The 17,828-nt window shown below is 43.2% G+C and overlaps 2 protein-coding genes across 4 annotated transcripts in view; both read right to left on the bottom strand.

Moving 5' to 3' along the window:
* The window catches only part of MAP3K3 (mitogen-activated protein kinase kinase kinase 3), a 109,543-nt gene extending 107,224 nt beyond the window's left edge, over nucleotides 1-2,319 (bottom strand). For all 3 annotated transcript variants that reach the window (XM_084857389.1, XM_084857391.1, XM_084857394.1), the window contains exon 1: nucleotides 2,230-2,319. In XM_084857389.1, coding sequence (XP_084713515.1) covers nucleotides 2,230-2,290 — 61 coding nt within the window. In that variant the 5' untranslated portion in view covers nucleotides 2,291-2,319. The remainder of the gene's footprint in view (nucleotides 1-2,229) is intronic.
* Nucleotides 69-17,380, bottom strand: DCAF7 (DDB1 and CUL4 associated factor 7). The gene is made up of 7 exons (XM_084857395.1): nucleotides 17,154-17,380; nucleotides 16,236-16,394; nucleotides 7,734-7,845; nucleotides 5,148-5,266; nucleotides 4,615-4,824; nucleotides 3,777-3,894; nucleotides 69-2,671 (listed from the first exon to the last, which is right to left on the bottom strand). Exons 1-7 carry the CDS (start codon nucleotides 17,289-17,291, stop codon nucleotides 2,499-2,501), a joined length of 1,029 nt encoding a protein of 342 aa, XP_084713521.1. The 5' UTR covers nucleotides 17,292-17,380; the 3' UTR covers nucleotides 69-2,498.
* Between the last annotated feature and the right edge of the window lie 448 nt (nucleotides 17,381-17,828).

Raw genomic sequence — 17,828 nt, 5'->3', positions numbered from 1 at the left:
CTTTTAACAAGATATAAAAACCTGCTTGGTTTTTATGTCTCCCCGCCCCCTTGTATCACCACAAGTAATTTAGAAACATTCCATTTTATTAAAACGTAAGAAAGGCAGAATACACACATGGCAGTATGAATGGAACCAACTAAAGTATACAGAAGAAGCAAGATCAACATTTTAAAAATTCCAGCATTCTACTTCAAACCTTTTAAAAAACTGCTTTAAATTTTTACAGCATTTCAATACAATTCCAGGAATCAGGTGTTCAAAATCAAGATAAAATCCATTTCACTGTAATTTCTCCATAAAATTCTAAAGGGAATATTACAACAAGTTATCCATTGTCTGCCACATAAAGGTAAAATTAAATCTAGTTCAGTAATAACTTTGCCCAACAATACTGGGTAAGAAAATATATGCAACACCCTAGACAAAAAAAGAGAGGAACATAAGTCAGTGCTATTGCTTATTTGAAAGAACAAGGAGTTTGAAACTTTATACAGTCATGCTACGAAGTTCACACCTTTAGGAAATCATCACACTGGAAGTACACAACGTAAGCTATCATTGTAGGGTTTAGTATTGGTTAGTAAAAAAATTCAGCTCATATTAATTCATATCCTGTACACTAAGAACATCTTTGTTCGTTTTCACAGATACCACAAATTCATATTCATCACTTGACTAATAACCCAGTATCTCCCAACATTGCTTTGCAAGTTTATTATATACCTGAATGTCTTTGCTCCTTTTACTGAGGACATCCTTAGTTTACTCTATGCCTATGGGCCACATCCCTTAGACCAGTACTGTCCAGCTCATATAAAGAAATTAAACAGAACACTTGGATTTAGTCTAGTCCCTTGATTTCTGTGGGACTGTCAACAATCTATGCATACTTCTATGTCCTAACTATTGAAGGTGGCTGGGTGGCAGGTGGGGGGGACGGGAGAAAGAAGATGAGAAAATCCGTCAGTTCACTCTCTCTCACACTTCACGTTTGTCTTCAGGCAAGACCAGTACAGTTTAAACAAAGACATTTATACATCAGTTACCACATTTTCCCACCACTGTACTCAAGTACTATAAAACAAATAATCAATAGGTTCAACACATTTCCTTTCATCTCATTATGTACATCACTGGTGGTTATATCTGAAAAGGCATTCTCACCACACCTCCCTCTTCCTCATGTTATTGTGGAAAAATGGTCTGATATGCAACCATTTCTGGTCTCTTCTCTGAAAGCTGGGGAAGCAAACCTTCTGAGAAGTATGTGGAAACGATCACAAGTACATTCGTTTCTAATGTGTCAGAGAAGAGCTACCACAAATAAAGAGCTGACGCTACAGAAGCCTTAACGTGCACCTGGAGATAAGAGTAAGAGTCAGCATCCCAGTACACTTAGAGAAGCTTGCATATTTTATAGTGAATTGTGTGTGTCTGGTCATATTAATGTTCTAAGAAAAACAATGCCATCCCATATTAACAACATATACAAGTCTCAACATTTATGCTAAGCATATTTTCTATATCTTAGGAGAGGAATTTTGCATTACGCTGGATACATCTCACTGCTGAGATAAATGGGATGAAAGCTGCTCCTGAAAGGTTGAATGTAGCACTTCTCTTCAGAAAATGCTTGTTGCCTCTTGGGAGTCAATAAGATCACCTGTGGCTGAAGTATTTCCTACATTTTAGTAAGGGATGTAGTTTTGGGAAGGGGGGGCAACATGCAGACATTGCAAAACTAGAGAATGTACTTCTCTAATTAGGTGCTAGGTGTGCACCTACACATCCACACTACTTTTACTTTCAACGACTCTGCATTGTAGAGAAGGGAGAGAAGGAAATGGATCACTGGCCAATAACCAATGGAATACCAAGCTAAAGCTTCACTCCAGGATGTTTCTGCAGGAGCCAGATGCATTCTATGACAGGTCCTGCAACATTCACAAGTTCCTGCTTATAGCTGAAGAAGAGTTTTAATAGTAACAGAACTTTAGTATCAACAGAATTATAACCAGGGGCAGAGGAAGAGAAGAGAAGCAGGAAAAAAAATACTTAATACAAAGTATTAAGTATTTTTAAGTATGAGTTTCACATCCTGTCACTAGAGGTTTGAACAGATTTTAGGCAGCAACAAATGATTTCTGCTAGGGTGTTAATTGCTAGTCAGCTCCATAGCTCAGGTAATACAAACTCTCAGCACAAATGGCTGTCATATATACATACCTTTAATTGAAAGTAATAATAAAATCCCAGAAGGTCTGAAAGGCTCAGCAAATCCCTGCATTTAAGTCACTGGGGTGGGGGTGAAGTGGGAGGGGTGGGGAGAAGAGGAGGAGTGGTCAGTAACATATACCCATCAATGCCAGTTGTAAGTCTTCCTAGAACAAGTTGGTAAGAGCTAGTGGCGCTGTCTCAATGCAGTTTTGTTCTTAACTTTAGAAAAGGGGAAAGACTACCATCCTGCTCCATTTTTCCCCACAGCTCAGCCGTTTTTACACTCTCAAAATTTCCAGACAATTGTTGTAACAGATAGCTATCCAGTCCGGCTGAGTTGATGCCCATTGTACATTGTTGATTTCTCCTTCTGCTGTGTAGGCCAAGATTGGGTCCTCAATGGCACGAGGCATTTGCTGGATATCCCAAATAAGAGCTTGATGATCATCCGCTGCCAAAGGTGAAAACACAGAATTAGAGATGAAAGAACCAGCATTCCCCATAGATATTTTGTGGTCCATGTACCCAGAAGTATAACAGATAAAAAAGTCTGAAGATAAACACAAGCTTAAAAGGTGTAGTTTGACTTTTACCCATTCTTGGTTTTTGACACTATATTTTTACATGCCATAGTTTCTCAAATGTGTGCCCTGTTTTTCTTTGTTTAAAAGATTTATAAGTTGCCTTTTAGAGTAAACCCTACCAAGAAGGCATACAAAAACCTTAAAAACCACAAAACATGATAGAATGATCTACTGTGTGTGTGGTTTTAAAAAATATTGAAATGAACAGCAAGATTAAACTGCTGAGGAACAGCAATTCAGAAGTTATTTTACGTACAGTTCTTACAACTTCCTTGTACAGAAATTCTTGAAGCTAAAAATGTGCTATTCTCACTACTACTTCTTCTTCATCATCATCATCTATTAGTTGATTAAATTCAGAGTTAGACTTGTCATGGGTGCCTTTACTTATAAATATGTAAACACTCAAAATATTTATGTTTGTTGCAGGCAGCTAGGAATTTAAGGTTTTTTTCAGATGAAATCAGCTTAGCCAACTTGCACTGTAACATTTCATTTCTACCACCCACATTTTAGAGTTATATTTTAAAGCACCCATTACTTTGTGAAGGGCTAAGTATAATTAACTTTGTTTAAAGACAAAATACATAACAAAAGACTACAGCTAAAAAGTTTTGATAGTCAAGACAAAGTAAAAAAGTGTAGGAAGCATGGCCTAGATTAGAGAAAAATAACAACAATCAAAGCAACTACAGCGAACAGAGACTCAGCTATTTTAACTGTGGTATTCATAACTAGGAACTTGTACTGAAATCTCATGCTCACTTACTTGCAAATAATAGTAAATCCCAATTCAATATATGGTACTTCTGACAAAACATGCATAGGAATGGGATATAACTTAATTGAGTGAAACAATCCAATTCTGTTGAATAATGTGGGTAACTCATAACTCTAATTCAGGAAAGCACATTTCTAGGCAAATGTCCAACAATCCCTTGGCATGAAATGACAAGACTTATCCATGCTTACCTGCTGTGCAGATATGACAAGAAGAATGTGGTGCCCAAGCAATGCCATTCACACATGCTCTGTGGTTGTTCAGCCTGGCTACAGGTGTACAAGGAACTCTGACATCTAGAATTACCACCTTAGAAGAGAAAACAAATAATATGCAGAACACAAAACATTCACATAACACTCCTATCTCATCATCCCTTCCATGTAATAAAACAGAATGTTATATATCTGTTGCAACAGTGAAAGAAAAACCATGACAGTACCTCTTGATCAATCAAGTTAGAAAAGAGCATAAGTGACAAATTAAGACATAAACGGTTATGTCTCATTAGTGTAGCTCACATATTAGACTATGTATCTATACAATTTCTTTCTTAAAATGAATGAGTTAATATGAAAACTATTTATTATTTCCAAATACAGACCCTTGTTTTTCACAGCATACCTGCTCAGGAAACTATGCAATATGCTGCAGGCTGGTCATTTCTGCCAAGTCAATTAGATTGGTCAACCGCACCCTCTTCCACAGATGCTGGAGCAACCATAGGTGGGCCAGCCCATCCCAATATGCCACCATGAGGATAATTAGAAGTCATCAGCTTATTCATAGTACCTATCAATAACCCAGTATAGCTGCTATCTCCCCTAGTTAACATAGGCACATGCACCTGACTGCTTTACTCCATGTTGCTGGGTTCAGATAAGATGGCTGTAAGAAATTCCTGAAGCAAAATGGTAGCCCCATGGCTTTCTGCATGGAGCCAGAAAACCCAGCTATCAAGACCAACAGACCAAGTAGTACCACCCATGTGCAAAGTGGACTGGACACCACCACAGAATACTGACTCACCTCCATGCCGTCCATTGCCATTGTTGCAAGGTAATTAGGATCCTGCTTATTCCAGCAAAGGCGGAGCAGAGGGTGGTGCTGAGGATCCTCATAGATAATAGTGCTGTGCTCCAAGTGCCGCAGGTCAAACATCCTCACTGAGCCATCAGCACCAACAGAAGCAAACATGTCTCTCCCACCTCCAGCACGGCTGAATGCAATATCATACACCTGCTCAGACACCAAAAGTTACAAAACATGATGATGTTGCTTTCCTGACTAAGATTTCTGCCCCACACCAAAGTTTTATCATGCAAACTCAGAAGTACAGCAGGCATGTAAGACAAGTCCCTTGCTTAGGCTAAAGAAGGACAATGCTGACCACAAACAAGGATAATTAGGCATAGCCACCTCGCTCCCTTGAACAGAATTCTCCTGCAACGAATCTCTCAGGATTATTAGCACCCTCACTACCTCCCTTGTCATGTTACAGATTTGAAAATGTTTTACTAGTTGCCCCAATGGAGAAAAGGAGAGAAAAAATGCACCATCACCTCTTTGTCATGAGCAATCAGCTGGGTCTTGACATGGCCTGACACCAAATTCACTCTTCCCAAGACTTGACCAGTCTCCAAACCCCAGATAGTGCAAGTTGTGTCAATACTAGAGGTGCCTGGGATGGGGGAAAAACCCACATATATTAAGAATTCTTCTTAGGTGCAATAAATATATATCCCATTATGCCATATTCATAATGCTTGACCCCAAAAAAGTAGACTCCCCCTGGCTCCGAGTTCTTGCTTTACAGAGAGCAGCCTGGGTGCAATTGAGACCGTTAACATATTCTGTTTTGACACACAGATATAATCTTCAGGATATTTTTTAAAATGTCAATTCAGAAGTCTGTTTTAAGTCAAAACATCCAGTTTTTAAATAAGAAATTGACAGCACAATCTCATATATACTTCTCTTAGAAATAAGTCCCACTGGTTTCAGCAAGGCTTACTCCTAGGTAAGTGGGTATAGGATTGCAACCTAAGTGATCTTTTTCCACGCTGCCTGGAACACTGACAAACCACTTAAAGACACTGAACTAGGATCGGTCACACGGCTAATCAAATATATTTCATTAACCAGTCAAATGCTGATCAAATAAAGGTCAAACAGCATTGTTAACACTGTTACAAAGAATGATGCCAATTACAATAGAGCTCCTATGAATCAATGAAATTAAGTTCTAACCTACTATAACGTTATGTACAGAAGTGCATGTAAATTAATGTGAACAATAGTTGTTCTTTACTTTTGTTCTAAAACCCCAGGGACAGTCCAAACTATTACAACATTAACATTAAAAAGGGGCGGGGGGAGTGAGGAAAATAAGACTACAAGAGATGCATGGGATTTAACCGCAGTTATGGTAAAAAGCAAAAGCTGCCTGCTCCTAAATTGATATTAACCGAGAGGAGCTGTTTTCAAGACACAACAGCCCACCATAGGTGAGGATGCAATGTGTGCAGCTGTCATGCTGAATATGCAACCCCCACTCAGGGGTTGTCTTGTTGTGTGAACCCAGAAAGTGTGGGTTATGCACAGGTTAAACAACCCTCACATAACCCGTGGTCTGTTTTAGGGTTATGTGAGAGTTGTTTAACCCCTGCATAACCCACACTTTCCAGATTCACGACATGACAACCCCCAAGCGACAGTCACATATGTAACCTGGTGTCCGTAGGCACCACAGCTCATCGTCCAAACGCTGTCAGAGAAATGGGGTTGAGTGGGTTCCCCGAAGCTAACTCTAGCAGAGTTAAAGAGCAAGAAGCCTTTACTCCTTTAGCTATCAAATGATGAAATTAAAATGGTTGTCTGACATCTACACAAGGTCACTCTTGGCTTCATGGAACATTTGACCATGGTCAAATAGGCTAGCAATTAATAACAGCCTCATTTGGATGTCACAACAAGCCAGATCTTTTTAAAAATTCTGGGTTACTGTGAGTGAGCCAGTGTCATAGTGCACATAACTCAATCGCTTCCACTTGGCTCCTCCTGCCCGAGAAGCAGCTACACAAGACAAGGCTCTCCATCCCTGGGCTTGGTTAACTTTATGTCTGAACCAGGAACTCCGGCTTGTCTCTCTCCTGATAAGCCAGAGTCAGGGGAGAGACAAGTCAGAATTCCTAGTTCGAATATAATGCTAACCAAGCCAAGGACAGAGAGTAGCCACGCCTGCTGACAGAGCCAAGCGGGAGTGATCATGCTGCATATACTAGCATGTTGGCTTGCTCGCGATAACCCAGAATTTTAAAAAAAATCTGGGTTACCGTAGCATCCGAACATGGCCAATATTTAATTCGGCAATTGACCAGCATGCCAATCCATGCGGTTTCCCTGCCTCCTGCACCTCCACCAAAGTATGTGTACATACATCTGCCAAACTGAGGTTAACATTTTGTGCATCTGATGAAGGGGGCAATGTTCACAAAATCTAATGCCAGAATAAATGCATTAGTCTTTAAGGTGCCACAATTCTCTTTGTTGTTTTTGCTGCAACAGATTAACACAGGTACCCCTCTGTAAACTGTTACAATGAAAAACACAGAAGAAGCTGAACTGACAAGAGAGAAGAGAGATACAGTTAAGAGTGGTTAGAATGGATTGCTTCAGCATTCTCAGGTACATAATTTATTCTCTTTTTCCATTACTGAAAAGTGTGGGAAGGAAGTGGTGATGCAGGATAGGTCAACACAGAAGCTTGTATTTTGGATAATACAATTCAATACTATTTTGGACAACCACAAAGCCTAATGGCCAAATGAGTCAAGTCCTTAACTGATATTGTAACATGAGAAGTACTAGTCTCACAGCTCTGAACATTTGCATTACAAGGGCATTTTATTGCCGGCAGGTAGCCCAAACATAAGAGATCAGAGCAAACTTTTCTGAGTTAGATTAAATCCCTTATGCCGGGAACGAATGTTACTATGGAAGCTTTTACCAAGGCCCACAGCAAAATAACTTTCCTGAAATAGATATCCACCAGGCATTTTATTAACTAAGAAACATTCAGGCTGCTAATGTTATCTGCTTTAATCATTCTACTACCTCCCACTGCCAAATCAGTGTTTTAGTCTTACCTAGTAGATAAGGATCCACTTCATTCCAATCAAAGGATGTCAATGGGGCACAAAAGTCAGAATTCTTATTGTTATTCAGCAAACACTCTAGCCTGGTCTCTGTTTCACCTACCTGCAACAAGAAATGTATGTTGGTCATCATACCAAATCTGCTTGCCTGCTTAAAAAAGTATGAACCCTCAAGAGGTATATAACTTAAGAAAAAAGCAGTTTTCATTGTGATTTTCAGGGATTCTACATTATACTAAAAGAAGGAATTCTACTCTTTTTAAGATTCCCATAAATCAAATTAGGTTTGACCAAAACCCAATTCTTGACTACATCACTTAACCTGAAATGGAATCTCTTTTACCATTTTGTTCTGAACCATAATCAGCTACCCATTCATTGTAATTATGATAGATGCAATGGTTTTGTGGGGGAATTTCTATTGATAGTTTATTTTTATGTTGCTTTCAGTGAAGAGGGTTCTCAAAAAACTCCCACCACACACTGGAATTGCTAGATCATACAGCAATATTTTTGAAGCTCTGTATCTCCCAAAATATAGCTTATAGAACAAGGAATATAGTGTTAAATTCCATATTTTTGAGGTCAAGGAAACCAATGGATATGTTATCATGATTGAGACTGTAAATAAGCCAGCATGCATAGATACTCTGTATTTCCACTCTCCATACATCAGGAGTGGCAGAGGTAAAGCTTGCAGGATCTATTTTGTTATTTTAATAGAACATAAAAGTCCACCAACCAGAAGCAGTTGCAACATTGTGTTTAAGTGTACATGGATTTTGTTTGAAGTACCACAGCTGAGCTCACAGTCCTTTCATACAAAAAGCTACATCAGTTTTTCCCACAGTTTCTTCATTTTAGCAGCCTAATTTAGGAAAAGGGAAGAGAAGCCTCTTAGTTTTGGCTATTGTTAAACCACTAGGGCTCAGACATGCTTGCCAAAAATCACCCAGAAACCTACCAATAGATCCCAATCTACCTTCTGTCCACCTCATCCGACACTGCGGTAGAATCCAGATACAAAAACGACACTGAACTAAAAAGTTGTTAGCAAATTTACAAATCAGGCAAAACTAGGAAAAAAACCCAAGGCCACGTCTAATTAGAAATTGAACAAAAGTCAAACCAGTGGATGCAAAAAATGTGCTTTAGTACTGTTAAGTAGTTTGAAATAAGTTTCAACACTGCCTTTGTCAGGGGAAATCTCCATCCACCACTTGGAAATAGGAGCTGTGTGAACTTGGAAACACCACTCCTCTTCTCAAATGGTGGGTGGTGATTTCCCCCAATGAATGCAACAGCAAATACGCAATGGGAACTACTTAACACTGTTTTGAACTTCAACCCCCAGCATTCCTGACCATTGGCCATATTGATGACAGTTGATCCCAAACTTCTGGAGGGCGCCAGTTTGGAGAAGGCTAACGTAACAGTATTAAAGCACATTTTTGTGGAGGGAGTTGGAAGTCCAAAACATCTGGAGGGCTACAGCTTTCCTAACCCCTGAATTCAAGATTTTGAGTTGTTTTTAAAGACACATAAAGCATTGCAAGTAGTCAGTTCTGGATATTGTCCAGGCATGAATCACAGTGGCCAAGCTACCTCCATCTTGGAAAAATGGCAGTTGGCACACAAGCCTAAGCTGGTAAAAAGCACTTTATGCCATCAGTGGCATCTCGGTAATCAAAAGGCTGAATTTAGCAGAACTCTCAAACTGCAAGCTGACCCTTAAAGGAAGTGGAAACTCCTCCAGAACAGGATGAACTCCATCCCAGTCAGATCGGCCACCTATCAATAGCATCTCAATTTTATCTGGATTAAGTTTGTTTGTTCACCCTCATATAGTCTCTTACTAACTGGGAAAACAAGAGTGCTGTATGTAGGAAGAAGCAGTGTGTCATTCACTTTGAATGCCAGCATCTTAAGATTTAACATCCTTTTTTGCATGGGATCATATTTTGTTTGCACATTTCCACCATATATTTTGATTTCTTCATTACAGCACACTGTGGAGAAAAATGAGAACATGATCTCATGCAAACAAAGTTGTTGAAGCTTGATGATGCGATTGACAAACTCCATCGACCTACAACCATTGCTTGCTTCCATGTGTGCAGACAGCTTCTTACCACACATTTCTATGGTAACGAGCATCTAAGTGCTTAGATCTAAGCATCTAAGCATCATTCCAACATCTACTAATTTGGGTAGGATTAATAGTTGTGCATATTCACAATTGCACAACTATTCATTATTGTGCAATTATGTGAATAGTTGTGAATATTCACAATTATTACAATCTGACCCTGAGAATTCCAAATTGATAACACCCTCGACAACTTGCTGTGATAAATTCACAATAGCAAGTGGTTCCCAAACAACTCCAGGCATTCTTGGATGAAGCTGATGTTCATTTCAATCCAGCATTAGGCCTGGTTTGGGACAGAAACTGCCTTGGCTGCCCTCTGGGATAACCTTTGTTGAGAGAGATGGGGTTGCAACCCTGTTCGTTCTCTTGGACCCCTCAGCATCTTTCAGTACCATTGACTATGGTATCCTTCTGGATTGGCTGTCTGGGTTAGGAGCTTGGGGCACTGTTTTACAATTGTTCCGTTCCTACTTGGATGGACATTTCCAGAAGATGGTGCTGGGAGATTACTACTCTGTTCTGTGACTATTATGTCATGGGGTTCTGCAGGGCTCAGTTTTAGCCCCCATGCTATTCAACATCTACAGGAAAGATGTACATGCTACATTTCTGAAGATGTACATGCTACATTTCTGAAGCTCTCTGGGCAGTTCACAAAAATTAAAACCAAACAGCACACAATAAAACAGTTTAAAATATATAGAACATTAAAACCACAATATAACAATACAACCACAATAAAACCTAGCCGCAGGAGATTTAATACAGATTTAAAACAGCAAAGATAAAAATTTAGAAAGCTAAAATACTAAAATGCCTGGGAAAATAAAAAGGTCTTCATCCGGCGCTGAAAGGAATACAATGTAGATGCCAGGAGAACCTCACTAGGGAGCTCACTCCAGAGCCGGGGTGCCACAGCAGAAAAAGCCCTCCTCCTAGTAGCCACCCGCCTCACTTCCTTTGGCAGGGGCTCACGGAGAAGGGCTGCTGACGATGATCTTAAGGTCCGGGCAGGCACATATGGGAGGAGGTGATCCTTCAGGTAACCTGGCCCCAAGCCGTTAAGGGCTTTGAATGTTAACACCAGCACTTTGAATTGGGCCCAGAAATGGACTGGCAGCCAGTGCAGCTGGAAAAGTACTGGTGTAATATGAGCTCGCAGGCCAGTCCCTGTTAACAATCTTGCTGCCCTATTTTGGAACAGCTGAAGTTTCCGGACCGTTTTCAAAGGCAGCCCTACGTATAACGCATTGCAGTAATCCAGACGAGAAGCTATCAGAGCATGGATAACTGTAGCTAGGCTATCTCTGTCCAGATAAGGGCGTAGTTGGTATACCAGCCTAAGCTGATAAAAAGTGCTCTGTGCCACTGAGTTTACCTGTGCCTCAAGTGACAGTTCTGGATCCAAGAGCACCCCCAAACTATGAACCTGATCCTTTAGGGGGAGTGCAACCCCCCCCCCCCCAGAACAGGTCGAATATCACCTAGCCGGGCAGACGAACCACCCACTAAGAGTACTTCTGTCTTGTCTGGATTGAGTTTCAGTTTATTGGCCCTCATCCAGTCCATTACCGTGCCCAGGCACTGATTCAGAACAGCCACTGCCTCACCTGGTTTTGATGAGAAAGAGAGGTAGAGCTGGGTGTCATCCGCATATTGATGGCACCTCAGCCCACATCTCCGGATAACTTCCCCAGTGGTTTCATGTAGATGTTAAACAGCATGGGGGATAAAATAGAGCCCTGTGGAACCCCACGGCACAATTGCCATGGCACAGAGCAATAATCCCCCAGCACCACCTTCTGGAATTGGCCATCCAAGTAGGAGCAGAACCACTGTGGTGCAGTGCCTCCAACTCCCAACCCAGACAACCTATCCAGAAGGATACCATGGTCGATGGTATCAAAAGCCGCTGAGAGGTCCAGGAGAATCAACAGGGTCACACTCCCCGTCCCTCTCCCGGCAGAGGTCATCCCACAGGGCGACCAAGGCAGTTTCGATTCCAAAACCAGGCCTGAAGCCCGATTGAAATGGATCTAGATAATCCGTTTCATTCAACAGTGCCTGGAGCTGTCCTACAACCACCCGCTCAAGCACCTTGCCCAGGAAGGGGATGTTGGCCACTGGCCTATAATTGTTAACATCCTCTGGGTCCAGGTTAGGCTTTTTCAGGAGTGGTCTAATTACCGCCTCTTTTAAAGCGGCAGGCACCACTCCCTCTCTCAAGGAGGAATTTACAACCTCCTGGACCCAGCCAGCCATCCTCTCCTTGTTTGATTTAATAAGCCATGACGGGCAAGGGTCAAGCACACAAGTGGTCGATCAGACTTGGCCAAGCACCTTGTCCGCATCCTCAGGCCTCAGTAACTGAAACTCATCCAATAAAACTGGACCAGACGGTGCTCTAAATGCCTCTACCAACGGAACTGCATTAATGGTGGTGTCCAATTCATGACGAATCTGAGCGACTTTATCTTCAAAGTGCCGTGCAAACTCGTCACAGCGTGCTACCGAGGGTTCCACCGTCTCTCTCCCTGGCCCAGAATGTAACAGGCTGCAAACCACTCGGAAAATCTCCACTGGACGACACTGAGAAGATGCAATGCTGGTGGAAAAGATGCAATGCTGTCTCTTTTCCACCCTCACCACCACAGAGTAGACTTGATAGTGGGCTCTTACCTGTGTTCGGTCAGACTCAGCACGAGTTTTCCTCCACCTGCATTCTAGCCATCTCCCCTCTTGCTTCATTGCCCTCAGCTCAGGTGTATACCAAGGAGCTGGCCAGGCTCTGCTCAGAGGGAGAGGGTGCTTTGGCGCAATCGTGTCAACCGCCCGAGTCATCTCTGCATTCCACAGAGCGACCTAGGCTTCAACAGGAGCACCAGCCATACCAGCAGGAAAATCCCCCAGAGCCCTCTGGAATCCATCAGAATCCATTAATCTCCGGGGGCGGACCATTTTAATAGGTCCCCCACCCTTGCAGAGGGGGAAGGCTGCCAGGAGTCTAAACCTCAGCAGGAAGTGATCTGTCCATGACAAAGGGACAGATGTTAATTCCTCCACTTTCAGATCACCATCCTCCTGCCCAGTCGAGAAAACCATATCAAGCATGTGTCCTTTTATATGCGTTGGGCCGATGACATGTTGGGACAGCCCCATGGTTGTCATGGCGGCCATGAAGTCCTGAGCCGCCCCGGATACAGTGGCCTCGGCATGGAAGTTGAGATCCCCCAGGACCATCATCCTAGGGGTCCTCAACACCAAGTCCGAGACCACCTCCGTCAGCTCAGGCAGGGAGTCAGATGGGCAGTGGGGTGGGCGGTGCACCAACAGAATCCCTAATCTGTCCCGGGTACCCAACACAAGGGGACATCCAGCTTTACCTTCCTTTGCATCTAACCCAACTGGAGCAGTGATGTCCTGAATTGGTGCCTGAGCAGGTGAATGGACTGGATGAGGGCCAGTAAACCGAAGCTCAATTCAGACAAGACCGAGGTACAGTTAGCGGGTAGTTCATCTGCCCAGTTAAGTGGTGTCCAACCTGTTCTGGAGGGGATCGTACTCCCCTTGAAAGATCAGGTATGCAGCTTGGGGATGCTCCTGAATCCATCATCACTTGAGGCACCGTTGGCCTTGGTGTTTAGGAACACCTTTTATCAGCTTAGGTGGATATACCAGCTATGACTCTATCTGGATAGAGATAGTCTAGCAAGAGTTATGCACACTCTAGCAACCTCCTCTTTGGATTACTGCAATGTGTTGTACATGGACCTCTGAAGAAAGCTTGGAGATTTCAGTTAGTTCAAAACAGAGTTGCTAGGCTACTAACTGGAACTGGCCAATATGATCATGTGATGACAGCTCTTCGTCAGCTGCACTGGCTTCCAACCCATTTCCAAGCCCAATTGAAACTGATGGCGTTGAAAGTTAAAGATTTAAATGGCTTGGGACCACAGTATCTCTTCCTGTATGCTCAGGTCCTTAGGTCATCTTTGGAGGCACCTCCTTTGGAGGTGACCCTGCCAAAGGAAGTTAGGCGTATGGCTATGACAGAAAGGACCTTCTCAGTTGTGGTGTCGTTTATGGAATACCCTTCCCAAGGAGGCTCTCTGGGTACCTACATTATCTTTAACATACCAGGCAAATACCTTTCTTTTTTCTCAGACATTTCAGAAACTTAGTTCTTAGATTTTTATGGTTGTTCTTATATATCTTTATATTTATTTATTCCTATGAAGTTTGCCATTTTGTATTGTATTTTTATTCTTTTTGTTGTTGTTCAGTCATTCAGTCGTGTCCGACTCTTCGTGACCCCATGGACCACAGCACGCCAGGCCTTCCTGTCCTGTGCTCTCTCCCGGAGTGTGCTCAAGTCCATATTCATTGCATCGGTGATGCTATCTAGCCATCTCATCCTCTGCTGTCCCCTTCTCCTTTTGCCTTCAATCTTTCCCAGCATCAGGGTCTTTTTAGCCTTGTGATACGTTCCATGGGTTTTCTTGGCAAGAATACTGGAGTGGGTTGCCATTTCCTTCTCCAGTGGACCACATTTTGTCAGAACTCTCCACCATGACCTGTCCGTCTTGGGTGGCCCTGCACGGCATAGCTTATGGCTTCACTGAGTTACGCAAGCCCCTTCGCCACAACAAAGCAGTGATTAATAATCTGCCCAGAGAATGCTGGTTATTGAATAGATTTTAAATATAATAAATAACGTAAATAAATAAATATTTTATGCCCAGGAAAGGATGCCCAAAGGAAGATGGAGAATTCAAATTCACTTGTAGCACAGATGGCTCCACAAGTGATCTCAATGACACAAATACAGCTGTTCCAGGTAGGGATATATTTCTACAAAAGATTGATTGATTGATTGATTGCATTTATACCCCGCCTTTTTTCCCTTGCAAGGAACCCAAGGCGGCTCACATTATCCTCCTCCTCTCCATTTCATCCTCACAACAACAACCCTGTGACGTTGGTTGGGCTGAGAGTCTGTGACTGGCCCAAAGTCACCCAGTGAGCTTCCATGGCCGAGTGGGGACTAGAACCCGGATCTCCCAGCTCCTAGTCCAACACTCTTGCCACTACACCACACTGGCTCTTCCTGACATTTAATGTAAATAAATATTTACATTCCACCATCTTTTAATGGTGGATGTAAATATTTATTAACAAAAGGTTTTAACTCAGCGTCTTTTTTAATGTGTCTGGATCTGCATTCTACAGTGATGTCTGATGTGGAAATAAAGCGTAAGACTCCATATCTATGGCTGCTTCCACACTAGCTATTTTCTCTGGAACTTACATCCTTCATTCACTGTTAGTATGGACAATCTAGATGATATTCTTACCAAACCACTACATTCTAGCATTTCCCCAAGCTGCCCCTCCATTTTTTCAGACCTGATTTTGGGGGGGGGGGGGTGTTCTGATTTTCAAGCCAACTGTGCAGTGCCAGCCTTTCCAATATGGATTGGAAAAGTGCTATTGATACACATTGTTGGCAATGTGGTTGTTGCTACTCTGCTATTTCCTGGTTACCATACCATTATATGCCCTTGCAATGCAGGTCCTTCCCTCATTATTTGTAAACAGCTGGAGTAGTACTTGGGGGTGGGGGGAGGGAAAAAGATACAGCAATATTTTTTTCTTCATTTGTTAGTGCATGGCTGCACAAATATATTTTTAAAAACCCAACCCTGCAGTGCAGCCCCTTCCTCCATTATATTCAACAAGTTCTCTGCTTTCAATCATTTTCCTTTTGATTTTGTTTGTACTAAAGCCAAAGTGTGTGAACAAAAAGCTAAAATCAGTTGTCAAACACATTTGCCATCTGCAGCATTCTAATACAACTGCTCTCCCCTTTCCAGCTTGCCTAGCCTCCCCCCAGCCCTAGCAGATAAATTACAATCAATGTAATAGTCTTTATAACATGCTCATTAGTTTCTTTGATCTCAAAAACATGAGATTCAATACTGTACTCCTCTTTCTATGAACCATATTTTGAGATACACCACCTGTATGATGTCCCTGAAACTCCAATGCAGGGTGGGAATAGTTTGGGAAATCTACTCCTTGAGGACAACTTCCAAGCCAAGGACTGTTCATCAGCAGGAATTACCACACAAAACCATCTTACTTGTACACCGCCCAGAGAACTTCGGCTGTTAAGCATTTAAAGGTACAGTAAATAAATAAATTAGTAATATTTGTAATTTGGCAAGCCAACTACCATGTTTGTCTGCCATTCATAGCAGCTGGTCAGCCTAGTCTCAACATTCCTATGGTCTACTGGTGACCCCAGCTTCAAGAAAATACCTTCTAAACAGCCAACTTACTCTCCACACGCGTAGGTAGTCACCACTGGTTGCCAAAAGGTCTGGATAAACTCCTTTGGTATCTGGGATCCACATGAGTTTGGTAGTAGGATATGGGTGATCAAAGGTATTCCTGCAAATAAACTCAGAGCTTTCCTCATCCAGCCCAACAAGTTGAACCTAGAAGAAAAAAAGTTATTCCCATTCATCCCTCTGTCCACACCCTCTGGGTTTCCGGGGTCTTGCAGGCAATTGGCTTAATTATAGTATTAAGGAAATATGCAGAAGACCTGTTTCAAAAGGATCTTTATTGCTCACATGGATATGTTAGATTTTCCACGGGTAAATTTAACACACAATTTCCACCACTAGCGAGACGCAAAGTGGCTAAGGGCGCAATCCTATGCCTGTTTAGACAGAAGAAAAGTCCTACAACTCCCAGCATTCCCCAGCCGGCCATGCTAGCTGGGGAATGCTGGGAGTTGTAGGCCTTTTCTTCTGTCTAAACAGGCATAGGATTGCGCCTTAATGTACGTATGTGCGCTTATGTCCCCACGGCCAGAACCACTGTGACGGCAGGAGAAACAAAAAGCACGCAGGTGCTGCTCCCCGTAGCTACTTTTCATCTCCACGCCAAGGAAAACCTTCAGCCCTCCGGGGTCACTGCCGGTGCCGCGTTGCTCTCCCTGCCCACTCGGGAAGAGGAAGACGACGACCAGCCGCCGCTAAGCGCAGCCCTGACCACGTAGCGGAAACTTCCAGCGGCAGTCCGGCCAACCCCCCGAGACGGTCGCTGCGAGGAGCCGGGCCTCCACCGGGAAAAGCCGACCGCGCATTACCGAAGGGGGAAGCCCCGCGCTGCGCCGCGCCGCGCGGCCGGCGAGCACGAGCGCGCGCCCCCGCCGCCTCCCGCCCGCGCGCTGACCTCCGGCCGCCCACCTTGTTATTGTATTCTTCCACGAAGCTGCCGAGCGCCAGCCTGAAGCGCTTGTCGGGCCTGACGCTCCAGTTCATGGCATAGACGGTCCATGGCGCCTCGTACTTGTAGATCTCCTTGCGCTTCCCGTGCAGCGACATGGCGGGCGGGCGGGCTCGCTCCGTCAGCCCCTCACGACCTCCCGTAATCGCGACCCCGACAGTCGTTCTTGTCCTCACACAACGACTACGGCAAAGCCCCGCTCTTCATCAACCCTATTCAAACTCTGGCCTCTCATTGGCTGCCTCCGACGTCACTCTGAGAACTCCCCGCTTCTCATTGGCTCTCTGTAGTGCTACTCGTTCTAGCCCCCAAAGAGATTTCCTACTGGCCATCATGAAGATGCCCATTAGTGGGAAAAGTTGTCGCTCTTATTTAAAGCCCGCCTCTCCGACAAAATTTGAGGGTATGCAGGGTTGATTTAGTATCAGGTAGCCATCGGAGAAAGAAGTCGGTCGGAACGTAGAGATAGAAAAAAAGACTCACACTTTGATTATCTGAAATTTGAATTTCTTGGTTCCTTTTGTCTCCATTTTTGTTTCCCCCGGCGGTCAGCTGTCCGTAGGAAACAATACAAAATCCAGGATTTCAAACGCAATTCTCTCTTCCAAGGGAGGCTCGTCCGGTGCCTACGTGGC

Source organism: Heloderma suspectum, chromosome 5, assembly GCF_057233095.1.
Source record: "Heloderma suspectum isolate Gila_16-S chromosome 5, 16-S_ref, whole genome shotgun sequence".
Classification (NCBI taxonomy): domain Eukaryota; kingdom Metazoa; phylum Chordata; class Lepidosauria; order Squamata; family Helodermatidae; genus Heloderma; species Heloderma suspectum.
This window is presented reverse-complemented; position numbering and strand designations above follow the sequence as displayed.

Bases quoted from the DNA above. Each gene is read 5' to 3' on its own strand.
- DCAF7 (XM_084857395.1), bottom strand. From the start codon at position 17,291: ATGTCGCTGCACGGGAAGCGCAAGGAGATCTACAAGTACGAGGCGCCA. The intron at 7,846-16,235 runs GTAAGTTGGCTG...TTCTTGTTGCAG, and splicing joins ACTACCTACGCGTGTGGAGA to GTAGGTGAAACAGAGACCAG. The intron at 4,825-5,147 runs GTGATGGTGCAT...GTGTCTGAGCAG, and splicing joins TGATTGCTCATGACAAAGAG to GTGTATGATATTGCATTCAG.